This window comes from Rhincodon typus, chromosome 2 (assembly GCF_021869965.1).
Source record: "Rhincodon typus isolate 14 chromosome 2, sRhiTyp1.1, whole genome shotgun sequence".
Lineage (NCBI taxonomy): Eukaryota > Metazoa > Chordata > Chondrichthyes > Orectolobiformes > Rhincodontidae > Rhincodon > Rhincodon typus.
In genome coordinates this window covers 75,874,974-75,892,759 of record NC_063333.1, presented here as the reverse complement: position 1 = coordinate 75,892,759, position 17,786 = coordinate 75,874,974, and the positions used below count along the sequence as shown (strand labels likewise).

The window sequence follows — 17,786 nt, the reverse complement described above, 5'->3', positions numbered from 1 at the left end:
TGATGCTGCTTGACCTGCTGTGTTCGTCCAGCTCTGCACCTTGTTGTCTCGGATTCTCCAGCATCTGCAGTTCCTACTATCTCCAAAGCAACCTGAACCTTTGTTGTGATCAATCGAGGAAGAAAGTGGGGAGCCAGTTCACAGCTTTTCACCTGGTGATTACAATTAAAACAGGAAATTTAATTAAGACTAGATTACAAGTCATTTAGGTTTCATTTTGTTTTTCATGCCTTCACGTAATTAGCCTTAAAAGCAAGTTCAAGTAATTAAGCCCTTAGTTAAACACTGAAGTCATAATGCTCATAGCTGAACAGGTTTATCTTGTTTACAGTACATACATAATTATGTGAAATGTAGAGATATAACAGCTGTTTTAACCACTGCATTTTTCACTTTTAATTAATATTTTACAAAAAGCTGATTAAATACTTCAGGCATACACAAGATTAATGCAAAAGTTTGAAATATTTATTTTTAAAAACCTTTAAAAAGTATTTTTTTTAAAAACTATTTTGGACAATTTTGATAGTCCACACTGACATCTATGCTTAACTAATGCATGGATGAGTGCATTCCAAAAATTCAGATATGATGGTGAATGTCAATAGTTTGACCATTATGCAGGTGAAATGCTGAGTATGCAGGTCATTATGCTTCTGAATGCTTTCAAATTACTCTCTCGAGATGATTCAACAGAGTGTGCAGTGCACTGCAGTATAGGTGCATGCACATTTATTTTTTGTTTACCGCTTGAACTAGTGTCATGAAAACAGTGGCTAGGCAAGCTCTTAAATAAATCACTGTAGAATCACAGTATTGTTGTATCAATATTAAATCAGAAGAACTGATGAGTTTTGTTAATATTTGTGATAAACAAATATTACAATTCATTTATGTATTTTCATTCATTTATCTGTATGTAACGTATCTGATTTTTATATTTTTTAATACCAATTGTTTTTGGTTTTTGAATTTTGAACTAGTGACATACAGTGTTTGTGTATCTGAAACAGTTTAATGAACTGGTGAGTATTTCTATGGCCATTGTGATTTCAGTTTTAAAAATATTCTGAGATAATTTGGGGACACTAAAGGGAAAGTGTTTATACTGGGAAAGTTCACAAGTAAACAGTGAGCCATGCAGCACAATGGACTTTCGCATAGAAGATTCCACAGTCTTTGGGAGGCCAAGGAGAAACACCATAGCTTAGAAAAAGCACTTATTTATTTTCAGTTTGGGGCATCTTAGAGTGAAGAATGATGTAAGAGATACTAGTTTTAGAAAGTACATAGGGCAGCAAATTGGAACCAAAAAGTAATAGAAAGAAAGCAACATGCTTCCATGATAAGATGTCTAAACATACTAAAGCCAATGCTGGAAATTAAATGGGAGACCAATTACAGTGGTAGGATTGTTTAAGCAATCTTCTGAAAAGGAGCCATCAGGAAGTAACATCACGATCACTAGAAAAGTAGTATTAGACCAACTAATGGGGCTAAATGCAGACAAGTTCCCCGCCCCTGATGACTTGCATCCTAGAATGCTAAAAGAGGTAGCTGCAGAGATACTGGATACATCGATTGTAATTTGTTCATGCTATTTATGTGGGAAATGAATTAGCTACAAAACAACATCACTGACTCAATCCAGAGAGATTAGCTCAGGTCAAGATAAAAACTAATTCATGATAAGGTAATGACATTATTGAAATAAGTCACAGTAGCTGGAGTTCATGGTGCTCAGACTGTTAACTCAAAGATTCTGTTCAATTATAACAAAGTCAGCTTGGTAGCAGAAGTGGACTCACATTATTCAGAGACTGGAGGATTGCATTGAATGAAATTGACATGCATGAATGGTCACAAAAATAGACTGAACAAAAAGGATACTAGCAGGTTCCATTGTCTTATAGAGCCAAAGAAATACAGTTTTTTTTGTAACACTAGATAGACTTTAGCAAAGTAAAGTAATGCTGCTTGGAATGAAAAATGTGCCAAAGTTTCAACAAGTAATAAATAAAGTCATTGAAGGACTATGTAACTGTTGTTTACATCAATGCTTTGGTTCTTCTTGACAAACCTGGGCAGAACTGTTTGTTCGACTACAAAATGCTAATTTGGTTATACATCTGGCTAATTGTGAACTTGCTAAGGTAAGAGTGATTTATCTAGGCTACCCTGTGGGACTGGGCCAAGTATTACCTAGAGAAATGAAAGTACAGGCTATTTTGTATTTTCCCTTGCCGAGGTCAAAACATGAAATTTTCCAAACTTCAGCACTACCTTTGCACCGTTAACAGAATTGCTTAAAAAAAGGCAGCAAACCTGAATAGTACAAGTATCAAAGTGCCTTGGAAAACTTGCAAGTTCAATTGACAAATGCACCAGTTTTAGCTGCACCTAATTATGAGAGGCCGTTCAAACTTTTTTTTATGCTGACAACATTGGTTTGGAGGCTGTTCAACTGCAAAATGACAACATGGGGATTGAACAGCTTGCTAGTTATTTTTCAAAGAAACTGACCGGAGGAAAAATATTATTCAGTGGAGACATCGAGTCTTGTTTTGGCTCAACGTAGTTTTGAAATATACATCAGCAGCAACAAGGAAGAAATTGTTATTTATACAGACCACAGTCTTCTGATTTTCTTGGAAAAATTTTGGGACTTTACCAATGTTATGAAATTTTTAAGTGTGTGTTATATGTAAACAGTTTGGTTTGTTCTGGTTTATTTTCATTTCTTATGCATAATTAACTTTATTTCATTGTTAAATACAACTGTGTAGCACATTTTTTTGCGTTTTTCAGTGAAAGGTGGCTTCTTCATAACAGAAAACAACTATCAAGCCAGGCTTTAATCTGGGATCTGACTTGCCCAGTAATAACATCAGCTCGGATTAATAGCCTACAATAAGAAACCCCTTTGTCTAAGTCAGTCCCAGTCCTTCTGAAAGTGAAACTTGGCACCTTTTCCAAAACAAAAAGAAGTTGGTGAAACCTTCAATCACACAAATTCAGTTCTTTGGCTGTTCAGGAGTGACTGCAACCGCTTATTTACATCATGAATAAATGGCAACTTTTGGTTTACATGCATTGCGAATCGTGTTGAGGTTCACAGGTTATAAAGCGATAGCAATTACTGATTTGTAATTTGCCAATATCAAGTTTTAATTGATGTGTTTAGGAAGAAAACTATCGCAAGGTAGGTTATTGCATCATAAATTGCACCATAAATCTAGAATGTAATGAATCAACAATTTACGCCTCGACACTTGGAAAACAGAAGGCAAGTGGGATCAGAATTTGGCAAATCACATCTGTCAGCTCTGGTGCTCTACTTCAGACCTGTATCAGATTTCTAGCTAAATGATTAAAAGTGACTTCCATCAACATCAATTTTTCTTTCTTAATTTTGTGCTTAAAAATAGCTTTGTTCCTTTCACTTGTTCTATTTCTTCTTAAATAATGTTAACAATTGTCTACAACTCAGTTTATTTTGAAAAAATGCCTTAAAAATTATTTGAGATCATGGGAAGATTGACTTGTGAAGAGTATCTGACCAGCAGTAATAGCAGTTGTGAGTAATGACTTGCATCCCATTGGCCTCAAACCATATCTGATATACATCACATTTCTGTATTCCTCAAAGTGTAAAAGAATTATTAATACTTTAAAAGCATTTTCATTTCCATCAGCTGGTTTCCTTCAACATGTTTAAATAGTCTCCTTAGAGCTGATACAGATTTATATTTTGAACAATGTATTTTTAGTTTTTAATCAAAACTCAAAATTTGGGAGCAATTTTACTCATAAGACATCTAGTCAAATTCTCCCTGCTTATGCTTAAACGTAACTGATTAACTACTGTACCTCATAATTCTTATTCTGTGTCAAAACAAAGCCATCACTTGTTCCTTCAGTCTTGGCAGCTTTTTGACTAGAAGATCTATTTTTTCTTCTAATTCTCTTATCATCTTCACTGGCACTGCTGGTGTCTTCCTCATCATCAGGATTGCCATCTTCACTGTCACTGATATCATCATCCTCACCACCACCCTCATCACCATCATCATTATTTACACCTTTCCCTTTTTTCTTTCCACTACAAGGTCGCCAGTCATTATCATCTTCACTATCATAATCATCAAAACCATTCAACTCTTCCACCGATATCATATCCAACATTGTTCTCTTTTTACGTAAATTCCATTTCTTTTGTCCATCATTTGATTCATCTGGCCCAGGATCATCCACTGTTTCCTTAGTTTTCTTCTTACTAGTTTTGTTTTCAGTTTGTTCTTTGATATCACAATCAGGTTCTTCTGGCTGATCGTTCTTGCATTCAACTTCTATTTTTCCATCAGAAGTATCCTTTTTCTCCTGTTCAGAGTCCTCTTCACTGCCATTTTGTCCACCTTCACTCTCGGAGGCTTCTTCACTGTCCTTACCAGCACTCTCTCCACTCCCATCAGAATCTGTTAGAAAAGCAATATTGACTTTACTTAGTATAATTAGCCAAGAAGATTAACACATATTTGATGTTATTAGAAAATCTTTATCCAAAGATATATTGAGAATTGTGTGTTTGATCAGCTTTTCCAAATTTTATAAATCTAGTTTAGTATCAATGTAGGATGGCCCACCAGGGTAGATCCTATTAAAACCCTGCGGATGGATTAGTAATCACCACAATAGAACGCAAAGAAAGGGGAGAAACTATGGCATGTGTGTATATCTAGCAGTACAAAGTCATCACACTCCATTAATCAGAGAGGTGCCTTCTATGCACACCAAATTTAAAAGGTCTTTACACTATTTACAGTGGTGACAGAGGATAATGTAATATAACAGTATAAATCACCTGAACACATCAACATAATTCACGAACAAACTTATAAGTCAGTTTACAGTTGAAATTTTGGGAAGGAAGAAAGCCCTCTATTACATATCACACAATTTCAAACAAATGTTTTAAAATGTCAAACTGAAGCTCATCTGTTGTATTCCATGCCACTTTAAGCTAATAATAGCCACAGAAAAAGGGATACTATTATTCGATCAGTGGTGAAAGAACAGCATTTGCACCAAAATGGGAGAATGAGCAACACTGTTGAAGTTATGGACGTAGCTTCACTCAACAAAGCTACCCAACATAAGGCCTGCTATACAGAAAAGTCAGTCACTTATCAGGTCTTAAACTAAAAGTAAAGATTTGGATATTTGTTGAAGATTTTCTGAAGAAACTAATCCAGACTTAAAATCAGAATCTGTCTTTTCTCTTCCCAAATGCTGATGGGCCAGCTGAATATTCCATCGTTGCACAATTTCCTACCATCCTCACTATACTCGCACTACAATCTATAGTTTGGTGTGTAGCATTTTCTTTCTCAGTGGTTTATTCAATGTATAGCAGGTTCATTATAGATCAGAAAGTCAGATTCAATTTCTCAAGTCAAAGATTAAAGTTCAAAGTTAGCCGCTTTCATTAAGGGTAATGCAAGAAATACATTTAAACTCTCACACCTTACTGTCATCTAGCAGTTCAATTTGGAAATAAATTTGTATGTGAAATGGTGACTGCATAACGGTAGGTTCAGCCCTAGCGCACAAAAAAACTGCAAGCTTCATTGTCCTGAGTTTATATAATGTGAGAAACTCACCAAGTACACACCACCAATGAAACAGTGTCCCAATAAGGAAGCCCACAATTTCAGATGGGCACAGAAAAAAATAAACTCAACAAATAAATACAAAGTACTCACCTGAAGCATCTCCGACTTCAAAATCACTGTCATCTGAGCTGTCATAATCTAGAGCTTCCAAGAGAGATGTTGCTAGTGTTTTCACTTGTCTCTTCTTTGGGCCACGCTCAACTATGTAAATACAAAAGTAAAAAGTATTCACTAATCGCAAATGGCCACAGATATCTATATTTCCTAGAGTTAGCAAAAGTATGCAGGGCAGGGAGAGGGAAGCAAGATAAAAAAAAATAACGCTCAATATTTCCTATTGAGTATACCACTGCTACCTGCCCTTCTATCCTAATATTCTTTTCCTTCCATTTTTCACCAGAAACGCCCACAAAGCACATTCTCTCTTACCCTGCAAACACGTATCCTCTGATTTACAGAAAATCTGGAAGTCTGTCATAATTGATTCAATCCAGGAGCTGCAATAAGCCCCTATGATGAAGTCACTTGAGCTGTATTTATAATAGCAAACAAACTGCATCACACTTCCTCCAAGACCGCACACACATCACACAAGTAAATGCTACAATGAAAAGACACCATTCTCCACACTGTTCCCCGAAAAAAGACATTTTGGACCATCATTAAGGAAAATATTTCAAAGCTGTTACACAGACAGACAGATGCTGAGGACAACTGGAAATTTTGAAAGTAGATGACAGTTATAGCTTAGTCAAGAAAAGTTATTTGCATGAGGTCTAATCAGTTCTTGCCACTCACATGTAATCTTTTAGTATACCTGTCAAGTAGAAATCTTATGGCTTGCCTGGAAAACACTTTTGACAAGTGCTCATATGAAACAAACACTGTGACCTGCATAACTGGCAGCTCATTGGACGAAACCTAAATTTTTAAAAATTCAATTTGAGCTTCTGCGCGTAACTACATGTATTGCATCAATAGTTCCCGGGCCTAGAAAATTTCTACGACTTTGGAAAATTAACTGGAGAAATGTCAGCAGTAAGACATCTGCCCATTTAATACAGTAGTCTTACATGGCAAGCATGTCCTACTATGGTCTAAAATGCACATGGAGAAAAGAAACTGAGTGTCAATTTCATTACCACGGTTAGTACCATGTAGTACGATCCCAGCAGATATTATCACTGGGCAAGTCAGACCTTAGTCAGGAACCTGGCTTAATAGGGTATTTTTAACTTGTGTTGATTTTAACAAAGCGGTCTCTCACTACACTATAAGCATGCAATGCTCCAGATTTTGCTTTAATAAAATGATGGACAGTTATTACAAGAGGAACATAGATAAAAATAATCTAAACAATCTACTTACAACACAAATTCAAAAATTTTACACACTTGGTGAAAGCATAATCCCTTTAGTCCCCAAATACTTCTTTATAAAATGGAAAAGAAATAAAACAACTTTTGTGTAGGACTCAAAACAGCCCATGCTGATTTTTCATTATTTTTGGTTTATTACTTTATCAATTTCAGTTTGGAGCTGTGATAATTTTTGGACTGTTACCTACAGCTGGTGTTAGAAGGAAAAACAGACTAAACAAGCTTTTGCTTATTCTTAAGGCCAGGCCGGGAAGTTAACTGTAGGTTGGTTTCTAACCAAAGTTCCGCAGATAACTTTATCACCAGGGAAATGCATCAAGTTTAATAGAGAGTAAAATTTAGCCATTAACGATGTCAGTATCTGGGAATTGGTTTCATTAGATCTGGAAAAGACTTCATGCTCAAGTAACTGGCAAATATAGAATAGTAACTGGGACCTTAGAGGATACAATTTGTCTGTCAGGGAAGGGCTGGAGTTTGAACTGGGTTTAGGACTAGATTTTCTGTGAAAAAGAGAGTCTTTTGTTGATTCTAGAACATGAAGATTTGAAAACTCCCTGTCTAACCTCCCATGAGCAGCTTGTGAAAGCTCAGATAATAGAAAACTAAGTTATAAATACTACCTTTATCTGAATGAACTGTAAAGATAACCCAGATTGACACCTTCAGAAAAATCAACCAAGGAACCATCATCTATTCTTCTGCAACAATGCATCATGAAAACCACTTGGGTAATCTGGCCAGTTTTGTTATTTTCTTTTATTTGTCTGTCTTTTGTGCAAAAGGGGCTGAAAGCAACAAATTTTGTGTTTATAGAACAGAGCAATTAGAATGGTTCTTTTAAATTTTGCTCTTAAGTTACTATATTGTTAATAAATTGCTATGTGTTTTGTTTCAGATACAAACCAGTGTCTGGAATTAATGACTCAAGAGACTGGGATTGGTTTTCAAGAACTCTGGTTTGGAACCATCAATTTTGAAAGTCTTTAAAAGTCTTAATTTTACTACGGTGCAAATAGAGATAGAAGGGCTGGTTTGGTTTCATTGTCTGTGCCTATGTCGTACCAAAAACAGCACTCATTGTACTCACGCCAATATTCCTAATATCTGAATAATGTTAAATTAATATGGGACTTCAATTTGTAAATTGAAACTGCAATAGCTTCTTGCTGAAGCTGTCACACACTGGAGCTTTACCGTAGTTTGCTTAAATAACTACACCAGTGTTTGTATTTAATCTGGAACCAACACTAACTCTTCACTCCAACACGAACTCACTGTAGCCTTCTCAGGTGCACTACCTCTATAGCCATCCTATTCCAAGATCTTCTTGAGACTAACACTACACCGCCAAGTTAAAAATAAAATTAAAAGTCTCTCTGTCTCAGGTATGGTAGTTTCTCTTAAGCTTAAAGAAAATAGATTTCAGACCCTTCTAAAAAACCTTTAAAGGTCCCATTATTTAACCATGTTGCGTCACAAATAATCTAAAAATAAACAAAAGTCAATTAGTGTACCAAAAACCATTCATTCTACAGCCACGCTTCAAAAACTGCGCTATAAAAGAGAAAATTTCTCTACAACAGGCATGATAAAAATGAATGTCTACAAGTTAATTATTAACTTAAGACTTGGAAAATCCAGTAGTTACTGGGTTGACCACAGAAGTCGGAGTTTAGCATAACTAACATTAAAAACTATCCACATAAATCCCACATGATAAAATTGGATCAGACTCTAGGTCGAGAAACTGGCTGACACAATGCTTTGAAAAGCACAGTCCAGTTAGGATAGGCTAACTTCATAGATGTGATGCATTGGCCATTTACAGCTTCATGCCAACTTGTCACCTTTCATGGTTTATTAATCCAGCAATCCTGAATGGCCTACTGTATCCTATGTTCCAACCATTATGTTGTAACTTTCCAAACACATTCAATGAGACACCTAGCCAAACCCCTGCAATACTGTGGTTGCATCTTCTGCTATTTCCACGTGACTTCTTTAAACAATCTAGAATACCTGACATCAGTCACCATTCATTTAGAATTCTGCTATTTTATCAAGGACAACTCTTTTTGTACACAGACATTTTTGATCTACAAATTGAATCTTTATATTAATAACAGGCAATATTTCTGAGCAAGGATTCAATAACAAATAAAAAGTTTCTCTCAGAAAAAAAATGTAAAAACCTGCAAGGTAACTATCATTCATCAAAAGCAGCCCAATTTTGAAAGAGGACAATTTAAATTATTTAAATTAGATTTTGAAGGATTAATTTAAAAACTAATTTCCAGCAGGTTTAGATGTTTGCAAGGCTAGAAAAACTCTTAGAATATATAGGGCAGTATCACTATATTAATATGCTGACTACACTCCAATTTTAAAATCTAGTGTGGAACTGAAAGTCTTCTTTGTAATTCTTTTGAAAAAGCAGCAGTTGCATTCAAATTGGGACTAAACTACACCACAGACTATGTTGGTTTATCTGTCTTGAATACACGAGATAATATTCTATTGAAGAAAAAGCTACTTATCTTGCAACCTTACAGACGAAAGGTAATCCTAATCAACTTCAACGTCATCAGTAACATAATTGAGGCTCTCCTGCATTTGATAGAGCCTAGATTCACTTAAAACATACTTTTCTCTGGTGACTAATAGAAATACCACTGTCAGAAGGCAACCATAAAGAGCTTTTGCCATCATTTTCTGGGGCTACAAATAAAGCTAGAGAAAATCCTGAGCCAATAAGCTTATCCTTCTGAATCCAAGTCTATTCCCCACAACACGACAGACAAGCATCTTCTTTAGAAAGTCAAAGACAGATCAGAACTGATAGTGTCAACCAGATATCTGATTGGTTCCCTTGAAGGACAAGACACATTCAATAGTTTGTCTGAAGTGTATAGTCTTACATCTATTGTACAGAAATTCTCTCTTTAAAGTGCAGTTGTTGAACTTGGCTCATTTTGGGATTCTTTCAGAGATTCTTATGCTGAATTGTGTATATACATTGTTCCATTAGAACATGGTCTTCAGGCTATAAGATAGTTTAGTAGAAATATTGTTGTAAGTTAATCAAGGTCAAATTGTGTAATGGGATTATTGCCAGGGAGGCACTAAACCTCAGAATGCGAACACTACTATTTTCAGAGAAGTGCACATGCCCATTCTTCTGAGTCCAGAAAGGCAGGCGTGAGGGATGGAGAGATTTCAACTCAAGGAGGTTAAGCTTTTGCTGGATTGGGAATCAATTTAGATTAATGAGCAAACATGTAACCAGCAAACAGCTTGCTGTGAGTTAGAACTTTCCAGCAGAGTATTAGGTACATCCAGCTTCACCGAGTATGGAAGATGGGTAGTTGACAAGGGAGCATGGGAATAGTTAAGTCTAGCAAATGATTAACAAATTATTAGCAATGCAGCATATGATACTCCCACTGTCGAGAAAAACTACAGCCCACCTAAACTCTCCATAGAACTATAGAGTTTCATCCTTGGCACTATTCTAAGTTTTCTCTGTAGCCTATAAGTCCTTAAAATTTCTAATGAAGGCAGGAAACCAGATATAAAATAACCATATATAGTACCAGAGACAACACTTTACAAATCACTTCCAGGATCAATAATCTGGGTCTCTGTTTAGTTTATTAAACCATGGTATGCAAAGAACAATCTTAAATCCTTGTTACTACAACCCTAGCCAAACCTCATGCATGGCCAAATTCTCAGTGTTTCTCAAACAGCTTTGTTTAAAAGCAATGCTTTGAATGCAAAGACAATACATATGTTGCCGGTTTCACATGTAATCCCATTTAAACCATGATTGTTTTAAAATTTAGCCCTCCAATCTTCTAAATTTGCTAGTATGTACACTACTCCAAATTCCAAAGGCACACACAATGGTTTCACCAACTATTTAAACAAAATTTACATTGGCATAACATTTCTGTTCATCCAGTACTGAACGTCAAGTCAGCACTCGTAAAGGAGTCAAGAAAGACGTGAAAAAGAAGTCATCAGTATATGCATGAAAGACACTGAAATACTTTGTTCCAGAGGTCAGTCAACTCCTATAGGCTAGAGTTGTCTGATTATGTCCTTGGTTAAGGACATATCAGCGTGACTGAAAATGAGGTAGGTGTGGGAATTGAGAAGGTATAAGAGTAGAAGCCTCAGCCTTTTCAAGTGTCAGAGTCACAGGTCTGTACAGCACGAAAACAGGTTCTTCAATCCAACTCATCCATGCTGACGAGCTATCCTAATATAATCTAGTCACGTTTACCAACATTTGGCCCATATCCCTCTAAACCCTTCCTACTCATAAATCCGCCCAGCGGAAGAATCATCTCAGCAGCCCTTGTAAACAGGAACCAGTGAACTGCTTTCCCATTTTTTTCCTATGTTCGTTTTCCTGTGTGTCTGAGCATGCGTGCGAGCATCAGGGAGTTTATGACGGAATTACCATTTTAATTAGTCATTATATGTTGACGGTTTATAACCTTTCACTGTACCTAGAGTTTATCTTTTCGCAAAAAAAAAGTAATTTTTGTCAAGAACAGAAAGCTGGTCCCTGTTCTGTCAACCATTGTTTAAGAAGTAAGGTAAATTAGGGAACCTTGCATATTTTAAAAATGCTTTAACTTTCCCAAAAATTCCAGATTATTGCAGTTTATATGGAAAAAGCAAGGCCTGAAGGTTGGATAATAAACTGATCACAGCACTACCATGCAAAGAGCCTTTTAAGAGGGCATAAATGGACTAGCGGTGGTAGTAGTAGGGGACCATATTGTCAGGAGGATGGATACAGTTCGTTGCAGTCAAGAATGAGTCCAGAAGCGCTTGCCCAATACCGTTTAAGCCTGCTCCATCATTCAATATAATCATGACCAATCATCCAAGTCAGTACCCTGTTCCCACTTTCTCCCCATACCCTTTTATCTCATTAGCCTCAAGAATTGTATCCAATTCCTGCTGAAAATATTCAATGCTTTGGCCTCAACCACTTTCTGTAGTGGGAGAATTCCACAGGCTCACCACTCTCTGGGTAAAGAAATTTCTCCTCAACTTAGTCTTAAATAGCCTGCTCACATCCTTATACAAAAGCCAAAAGAACTGCACATGCTATAAAATCAGGAACAAAAACAGAAGTTGCTGGAATAGATCAGCAAGTCTGGCAGCATCTGTGAAGAAAAGATCAGAATTAACATTTCGGGTCTGGTGACCCTTCCTCAGAACTTCTCGTCCTGTTAAGAATTTCATTGAAACTTATAAAATTCTGTAAAATCCAATACTGACTATTGTCCTAACCAATGCAGTCTCTCTTCATAATTCAGTCGTCATGCCAAGAATCAGTCTGAGAAATCTTCATTGCACTTCCTCCATAGTCAGTACATCCTCCCTCAGATAAGGAGACTGCACATAGTACTTTAGGTACAGTCTCACCAAGTCCCCTTGCAACTGCAGGTGGAGCTTGCAATTATCATGGTCCATCTAGATACCACTGACACAGATGGAACTAGGGAAGTGGCCCACATAAGGGGTTATGAGCAGGCAGGAACAAAAATAATCTCCAAACTATTATTTGTGCCATGAGCAACATGACATAGGGTAAACACAGTTGAATGAGTGGCTCAATGATTTGTGTATGAGAAATGAGTTTTGTTTACTGGCCCAATGCTCATAACGGAGGAAAACGAAGGTTGTACCACTGGAACAATCACCTGAACCATGTTCAGAGTGCTACTCTGGCAAAATGTAAAACTAGGCTGGTAGAGGGGGTTTTTAAATAAATAGTGAGGGTAAAGGATCCTATGAGGAGAGACGAGGTAAAAGTGAGAGAAAGGCAAGGCGATACAATAACAATATGGATAATGGTAAGTATGCAAAGAATGGACTGAGCATATAAACATAAGAGCATCTAAACATAAGAGCATCAGCGGATAAAGCCAGCGTATGCAAGAGTCATAACTAAAGGTGTTACGGCATTCCTAACAAAACAAACTAAGTCACAGCACAAATCCAATCAACATGTATGACCTGACAGCCTTTTCACCAACCTGGGTGCAAGTTTACCAAGGCTGGGATCTAAATATTCGAGGCTGCATAACACCACAGAAGAACGGAAAGGTTAAGAGAGATGGCATGGAGGTCTGTTAATTGATACATGTTAGTGCAATTGTGAAAGATGACCTTTGTTCAGAAAATAAATGCATGATGAGCTTGAATCAAGAGAAGAAACAGCAATGGTAGAAAGTCACTTGTGGGAGCAGCTTGCTCCCTCCCTCCCTGATGCGCTCAATGCTACCCATGTTCGGTTCGAGCAGAATGCCAGGAGTGCAGAGTCACCTGCCCCGACAGCCCCAGATGCACCTGTTCCCTCCATCACCACTGCAGACGTCAGATCGATCTTCCTGAGAGTCAATCTAAGGAAAGAGACGGGCCCAGACGGAGCCCCTGACCTTGCGCTTAGATCCTGTGCAGACCACCTGCAGAGGTATTCGCTGATGTCTTCAACCTCTCCCTCCTACAAGCCAAAGTCCCCACCTGCTTCAAGACCACCATCATCCCAGTACCCAAGAAAGTACATACAACGTGCCGTAACGACTACCACCCAGAGGCTCTGACCTCCATGATAATGAAGTGCTTTGAGAAGCCGATCATGACCCACATAAACTTTTGCCTCCCAGCCTGTCTGGATTCCATGCAATTTGCCTATCAATGTAACAGGTCCACAGCAGACACCATTTCCCTAGTCTGGCCCTCATCCCTGAATATCTGGACAACAGTTTCGTAGCAGTAGACTCAGAGGAATCATTTAAAAAAAATGTATCAGTAGTCCAAGGATAAGGAAACTTGAAAGCATCAATTAAGTAAAGAATTAAAAAAAACCAAAAGGGACAGCACTCTGGAATTAAATAACTGTAAAAGGATAATGTTGAGAATCAGTTTGACACTGTTTTGCTGTTAGTTTTACAGACTAGCTGTAGTATATATGTATATAGCATTTTGTTTTTCATTTCTCATCTAATAAATATATGTTCAGTTGTTAAAGAAGTTTTGTTTGAATTTTTGTGAAAAATCACTGTGGTAGCAAATGCAAAAATTAAACATATGGACTATTAAGTCAGGTTTTATTCAGAAATCTGACTTGCTCAATGTCACCATCAGCTGAAATCATAACTAGGTAAGAGCAGTCACTGAACAACGCTGAAGTGTTGGAAGACAATGGTGTGGTGAACTGTGTGAATGACTGCAGAAAGGTTCAGAAAGACCAAGAGGGAAAGTTTGCCAGTGTCACAATCACGTGGGATGTCATTTGTGAATTTGATATAAACTGAGTCTGTACTATAGCTGAACTGAAACTTGATTGAAGGGATAAAATATGATGTTTTGGGAAAAATGGAAATGTATTTAGAAGGCAATATATTCAAAGACTTGAGAAAATTAGGAGGTTGGAGATAGGACAATAGAGCAAATCTTTTCCGAGCAAGAGTGATGGCTGAAGATTTAAAGGAAAGAAGGGCAACACCTGGAGAGAAATAACTATTTACAATAGTGGGTAAAATGGTGGCCAGCATGGGAAGTAGGTTATCAGCAGCTGGAATAGGACCAAGGAGATCTAAAGGAAAGTCTGATAACAAGATGAGCTTGAAGAGGGCATGAGGAAAGGCAGTGAAGACGACCAGTGGAAAATGTTACTTCAGGTTTCGACGCAGGGAAGGAGGCTTGGTCATGTGATCACTTGTAAAGGAGAGTTGCAGCAAATGTAGCTGATTGAATTACCTCAGTTTTAGTGACAAAGAATTCCATGAACTCCTCGTACTTGCGGGAAACGAGCCCGTAAGGGTTGGGATATTAAGAAATGCATTCATGTTAAAATTATCCATCTTTCATTATCCTGTCAATTTAGCTTGAAAGACCTGTCTAGAATGCATCCAGTGTAACATAGCTCTTCTCATTGTAGTTGCTAACTTATGCATTGCCAGTGTGTTTTAGGTTGCAACAAACTAAGCACACAGTTTGCTAACACGAAATATAATGACGTACATTGCAACACTGAATAAAATTGATCTTGAATAAGTCTCATTTAGAAAAACAAAATCTAGACGTAAACCAGTTATAAAGTCATAGAGATGTACAGCATGGAAACAAACCCTTCAGTCCGACTCATCTATGCTGAGCAGAAATCCTAAATTAATCGAGCCCATTTGCCAATATTTGGCCCATTTCCCTCTAAACCCTTTCTATTCATAGTCAGATACCTTCTAAATGTTGTAATTGTAGCAGCCTCCACCACCTCCTCTGGCAGCAAAATCCATACACACACCACTTTGCATGTGAAAAAGTTGTCCCTTAGGTCCAGTTTAAATCTTTCCCTTCTCATCTTAAACACATATCTTCTAGTTCTGTAATCTTTTCATGTGGACTCACTATTTCCAGTCCACCATTATATTTTCCTGAGCTCTTAATGATAATGGTTTAAAACTGAGCCACTCAACGATGAACACAAATTAAATTTTTCAATTTTGTTCATATCTCATTTTGTGGATAAATCAGGCCAGATACAATACTGTATCATTACTGGTTGATAGCTTCAACACAGGGATGAAACTGTGATTTTCATACATCACTGCCAATTAAAGGCAGAAATGTGCAATTAGTAACATCAATCACAGGACTGAGGACATTCCTCATTAAGTTCACAAATTCGATGCCCCAGTTACATTTGCAATTATTCATTGGTCATTACCAGAATTCTAGGGCAAAAAAAACTTTGCACCCAGAAAAAAATGCAGTTGCTCAAAATCTAAAATAAAATCAAAAATGGTGGAAATACTGAACAAGTCATGCAGCATCAGTACAGACAGGAAGACAAGGCTGATTTGCAGATCACTAAACTCATTAGATTCACCATTTCATGAGTTCTGAACAGAGCCTAATCAACAAATTTTGGTACCCTGAGCCCAAGAACATTCCAAGCCCATTCAATTAACCCGTCTCTATCAAACAATTCAAACGCATACATAACAAAATGCACAGAACATGGCTGCGGAATACTAACAATGTATTGAAGAATAAAATATACTAAAAACTTTACTAAAACTAATCTGGAATCCACTAACTGAAAGGGTAATAGAAACAACTTTAAAAAGAGAATCACGTATATGCTCAGATAAAAACAAAGAAATGCAGCTTTTCAAGTTACCAATACTGGCAGAAAGGTCAACTGACCGCGCTCAGTGTTACATGAATGTACGACAGGGACGCTGCACAATTTTCGCAATTTATGGTGCATTTTTCTAGTGCCCTTAGTCCCATAACCCTACAACTGGTCAAACGTTAACTCTGTTACTCTTTTCCCAGATGTTGCGGAGCTGCTGAACATTGCCTGTCCGTTTGTATGTTTTTGCGCAACAAGCAATTGATGCAAAATCATAACAAACGCCCGTCAGCCGAAGGAGTTATGTATGATTTTCCACGTCGCAGGAGGAGCCCGTTTCAAGCACGGCCCGGCCTAGGGCCCACACAATGCTACTCTTTAATGAGCACCAACACGGATTATTAGGCCGGAATATACATGTAGCCAGGACTGCGAGGTAGCCAGGATCGCGGCTCTTTTCTTTTTGTTGCTGTTGTATTTACTCACACATGCTCTTCGTGGCCATATCACTATCCTCCTTCCCGGACATAACGGCTGCGGTTCGAGCTTAGGCTCGCGACGGTCACCAGCGTTCCGACGTCAAAGCGCATGCTCGGCCTTGGCGTGCACTCTCAACGATCAGCTCCGAACACGGGAACGGGAATGATGCAGAATCTTACTGTCACGTGTGTGAAAAGCTTTCATTTGTCTCCACGATTAGGCGCCATTTTGAATAACTTAAGAATAAGGGAAAGAAGTATGTAGCTTAAAGAGAGTCCGTCGGTCTTGAGTCAGCTTGAAATGTTTAAAATTGTAAGTGTCATAGGTAGGGTAGAAGAAAGAAACGTTTCCCCTCGATGCATGGATAAATGACCATCGGGAATAGATGTAAGGTAAGGGGCCAAAGGTTTACAGAGATGTGAGGAAAACTTTATTACCCAGAGGGTGGCAGGTATCTGGGACTCACCACCTGTACGGGCGGTAGAGGCAAGTTCTCCAGAGAAGGGAATAACGACAGGGTGCATTTCTGATCATTGTGCTTGCAATGTGGTGCAAAAAAAGCCTGCTTTGGACCAGCGCCGGAGGGTTTTGAAACTACTTTGAACAACAAGCCACATAAGGAGGCATTAGACTTAATGACGGAAAAGCACAGCAGGTCAGGCAGCATCAGAGGAGCAGAAAAGTCAACGATTCAGGCCCAAATCCTTCCTCAGGACTGGGGATTTCAGCCCGAAACATTGACTTTCCTGTTACTCTGGTGCTGCCTGACCAGTTGTGCTTGTCCAGCCTCACGCGTATAGACTCCGCGTTCCAACATCTGCAGTGCTTGTTGAAAGAGCACGCAGGAAGTGGGCAAATAGGGTCTTGCTGTGAGCTAAGAGGGCAGAGTTTGGATGATCTTAAGTTTAGGGGAAAGTAGAAATGGGAAACCAGCCTGAATGTAGAGTCTAGAGGAAATGAAGGTATAGATGAAGGTTTTGGAGATAATAAGGACTGCAGATGCTGAAAGTTTTGTTGTGCAAAGTATTTTGAACTGGGGAGGAACCATGTAATGCTATCACTGAGTTGCTTCTCAATGGGCATAAA

At 38.0% G+C, this 17,786-nt stretch overlaps 1 protein-coding gene across 1 annotated transcript in view; it reads right to left on the bottom strand.

The window, feature by feature from the left end:
• Nucleotides 1-16,851, bottom strand: part of phf14 (PHD finger protein 14) — a 69,122-nt gene extending 52,271 nt beyond the window's left edge. The window contains exons 1-3 of the mRNA XM_048608390.1: nucleotides 16,707-16,851; nucleotides 5,763-5,873; nucleotides 3,871-4,475 (exon numbers count right to left, since the gene is read on the bottom strand). Of these exons, the coding sequence (XP_048464347.1) occupies nucleotides 3,871-4,475; nucleotides 5,763-5,873; nucleotides 16,707-16,749 (759 nt within the window). The 5' untranslated portion in view covers nucleotides 16,750-16,851. The remainder of the gene's footprint in view (nucleotides 1-3,870; nucleotides 4,476-5,762; nucleotides 5,874-16,706) is intronic.
• Nucleotides 16,852-17,786: the final 935 nt, after the last annotated feature.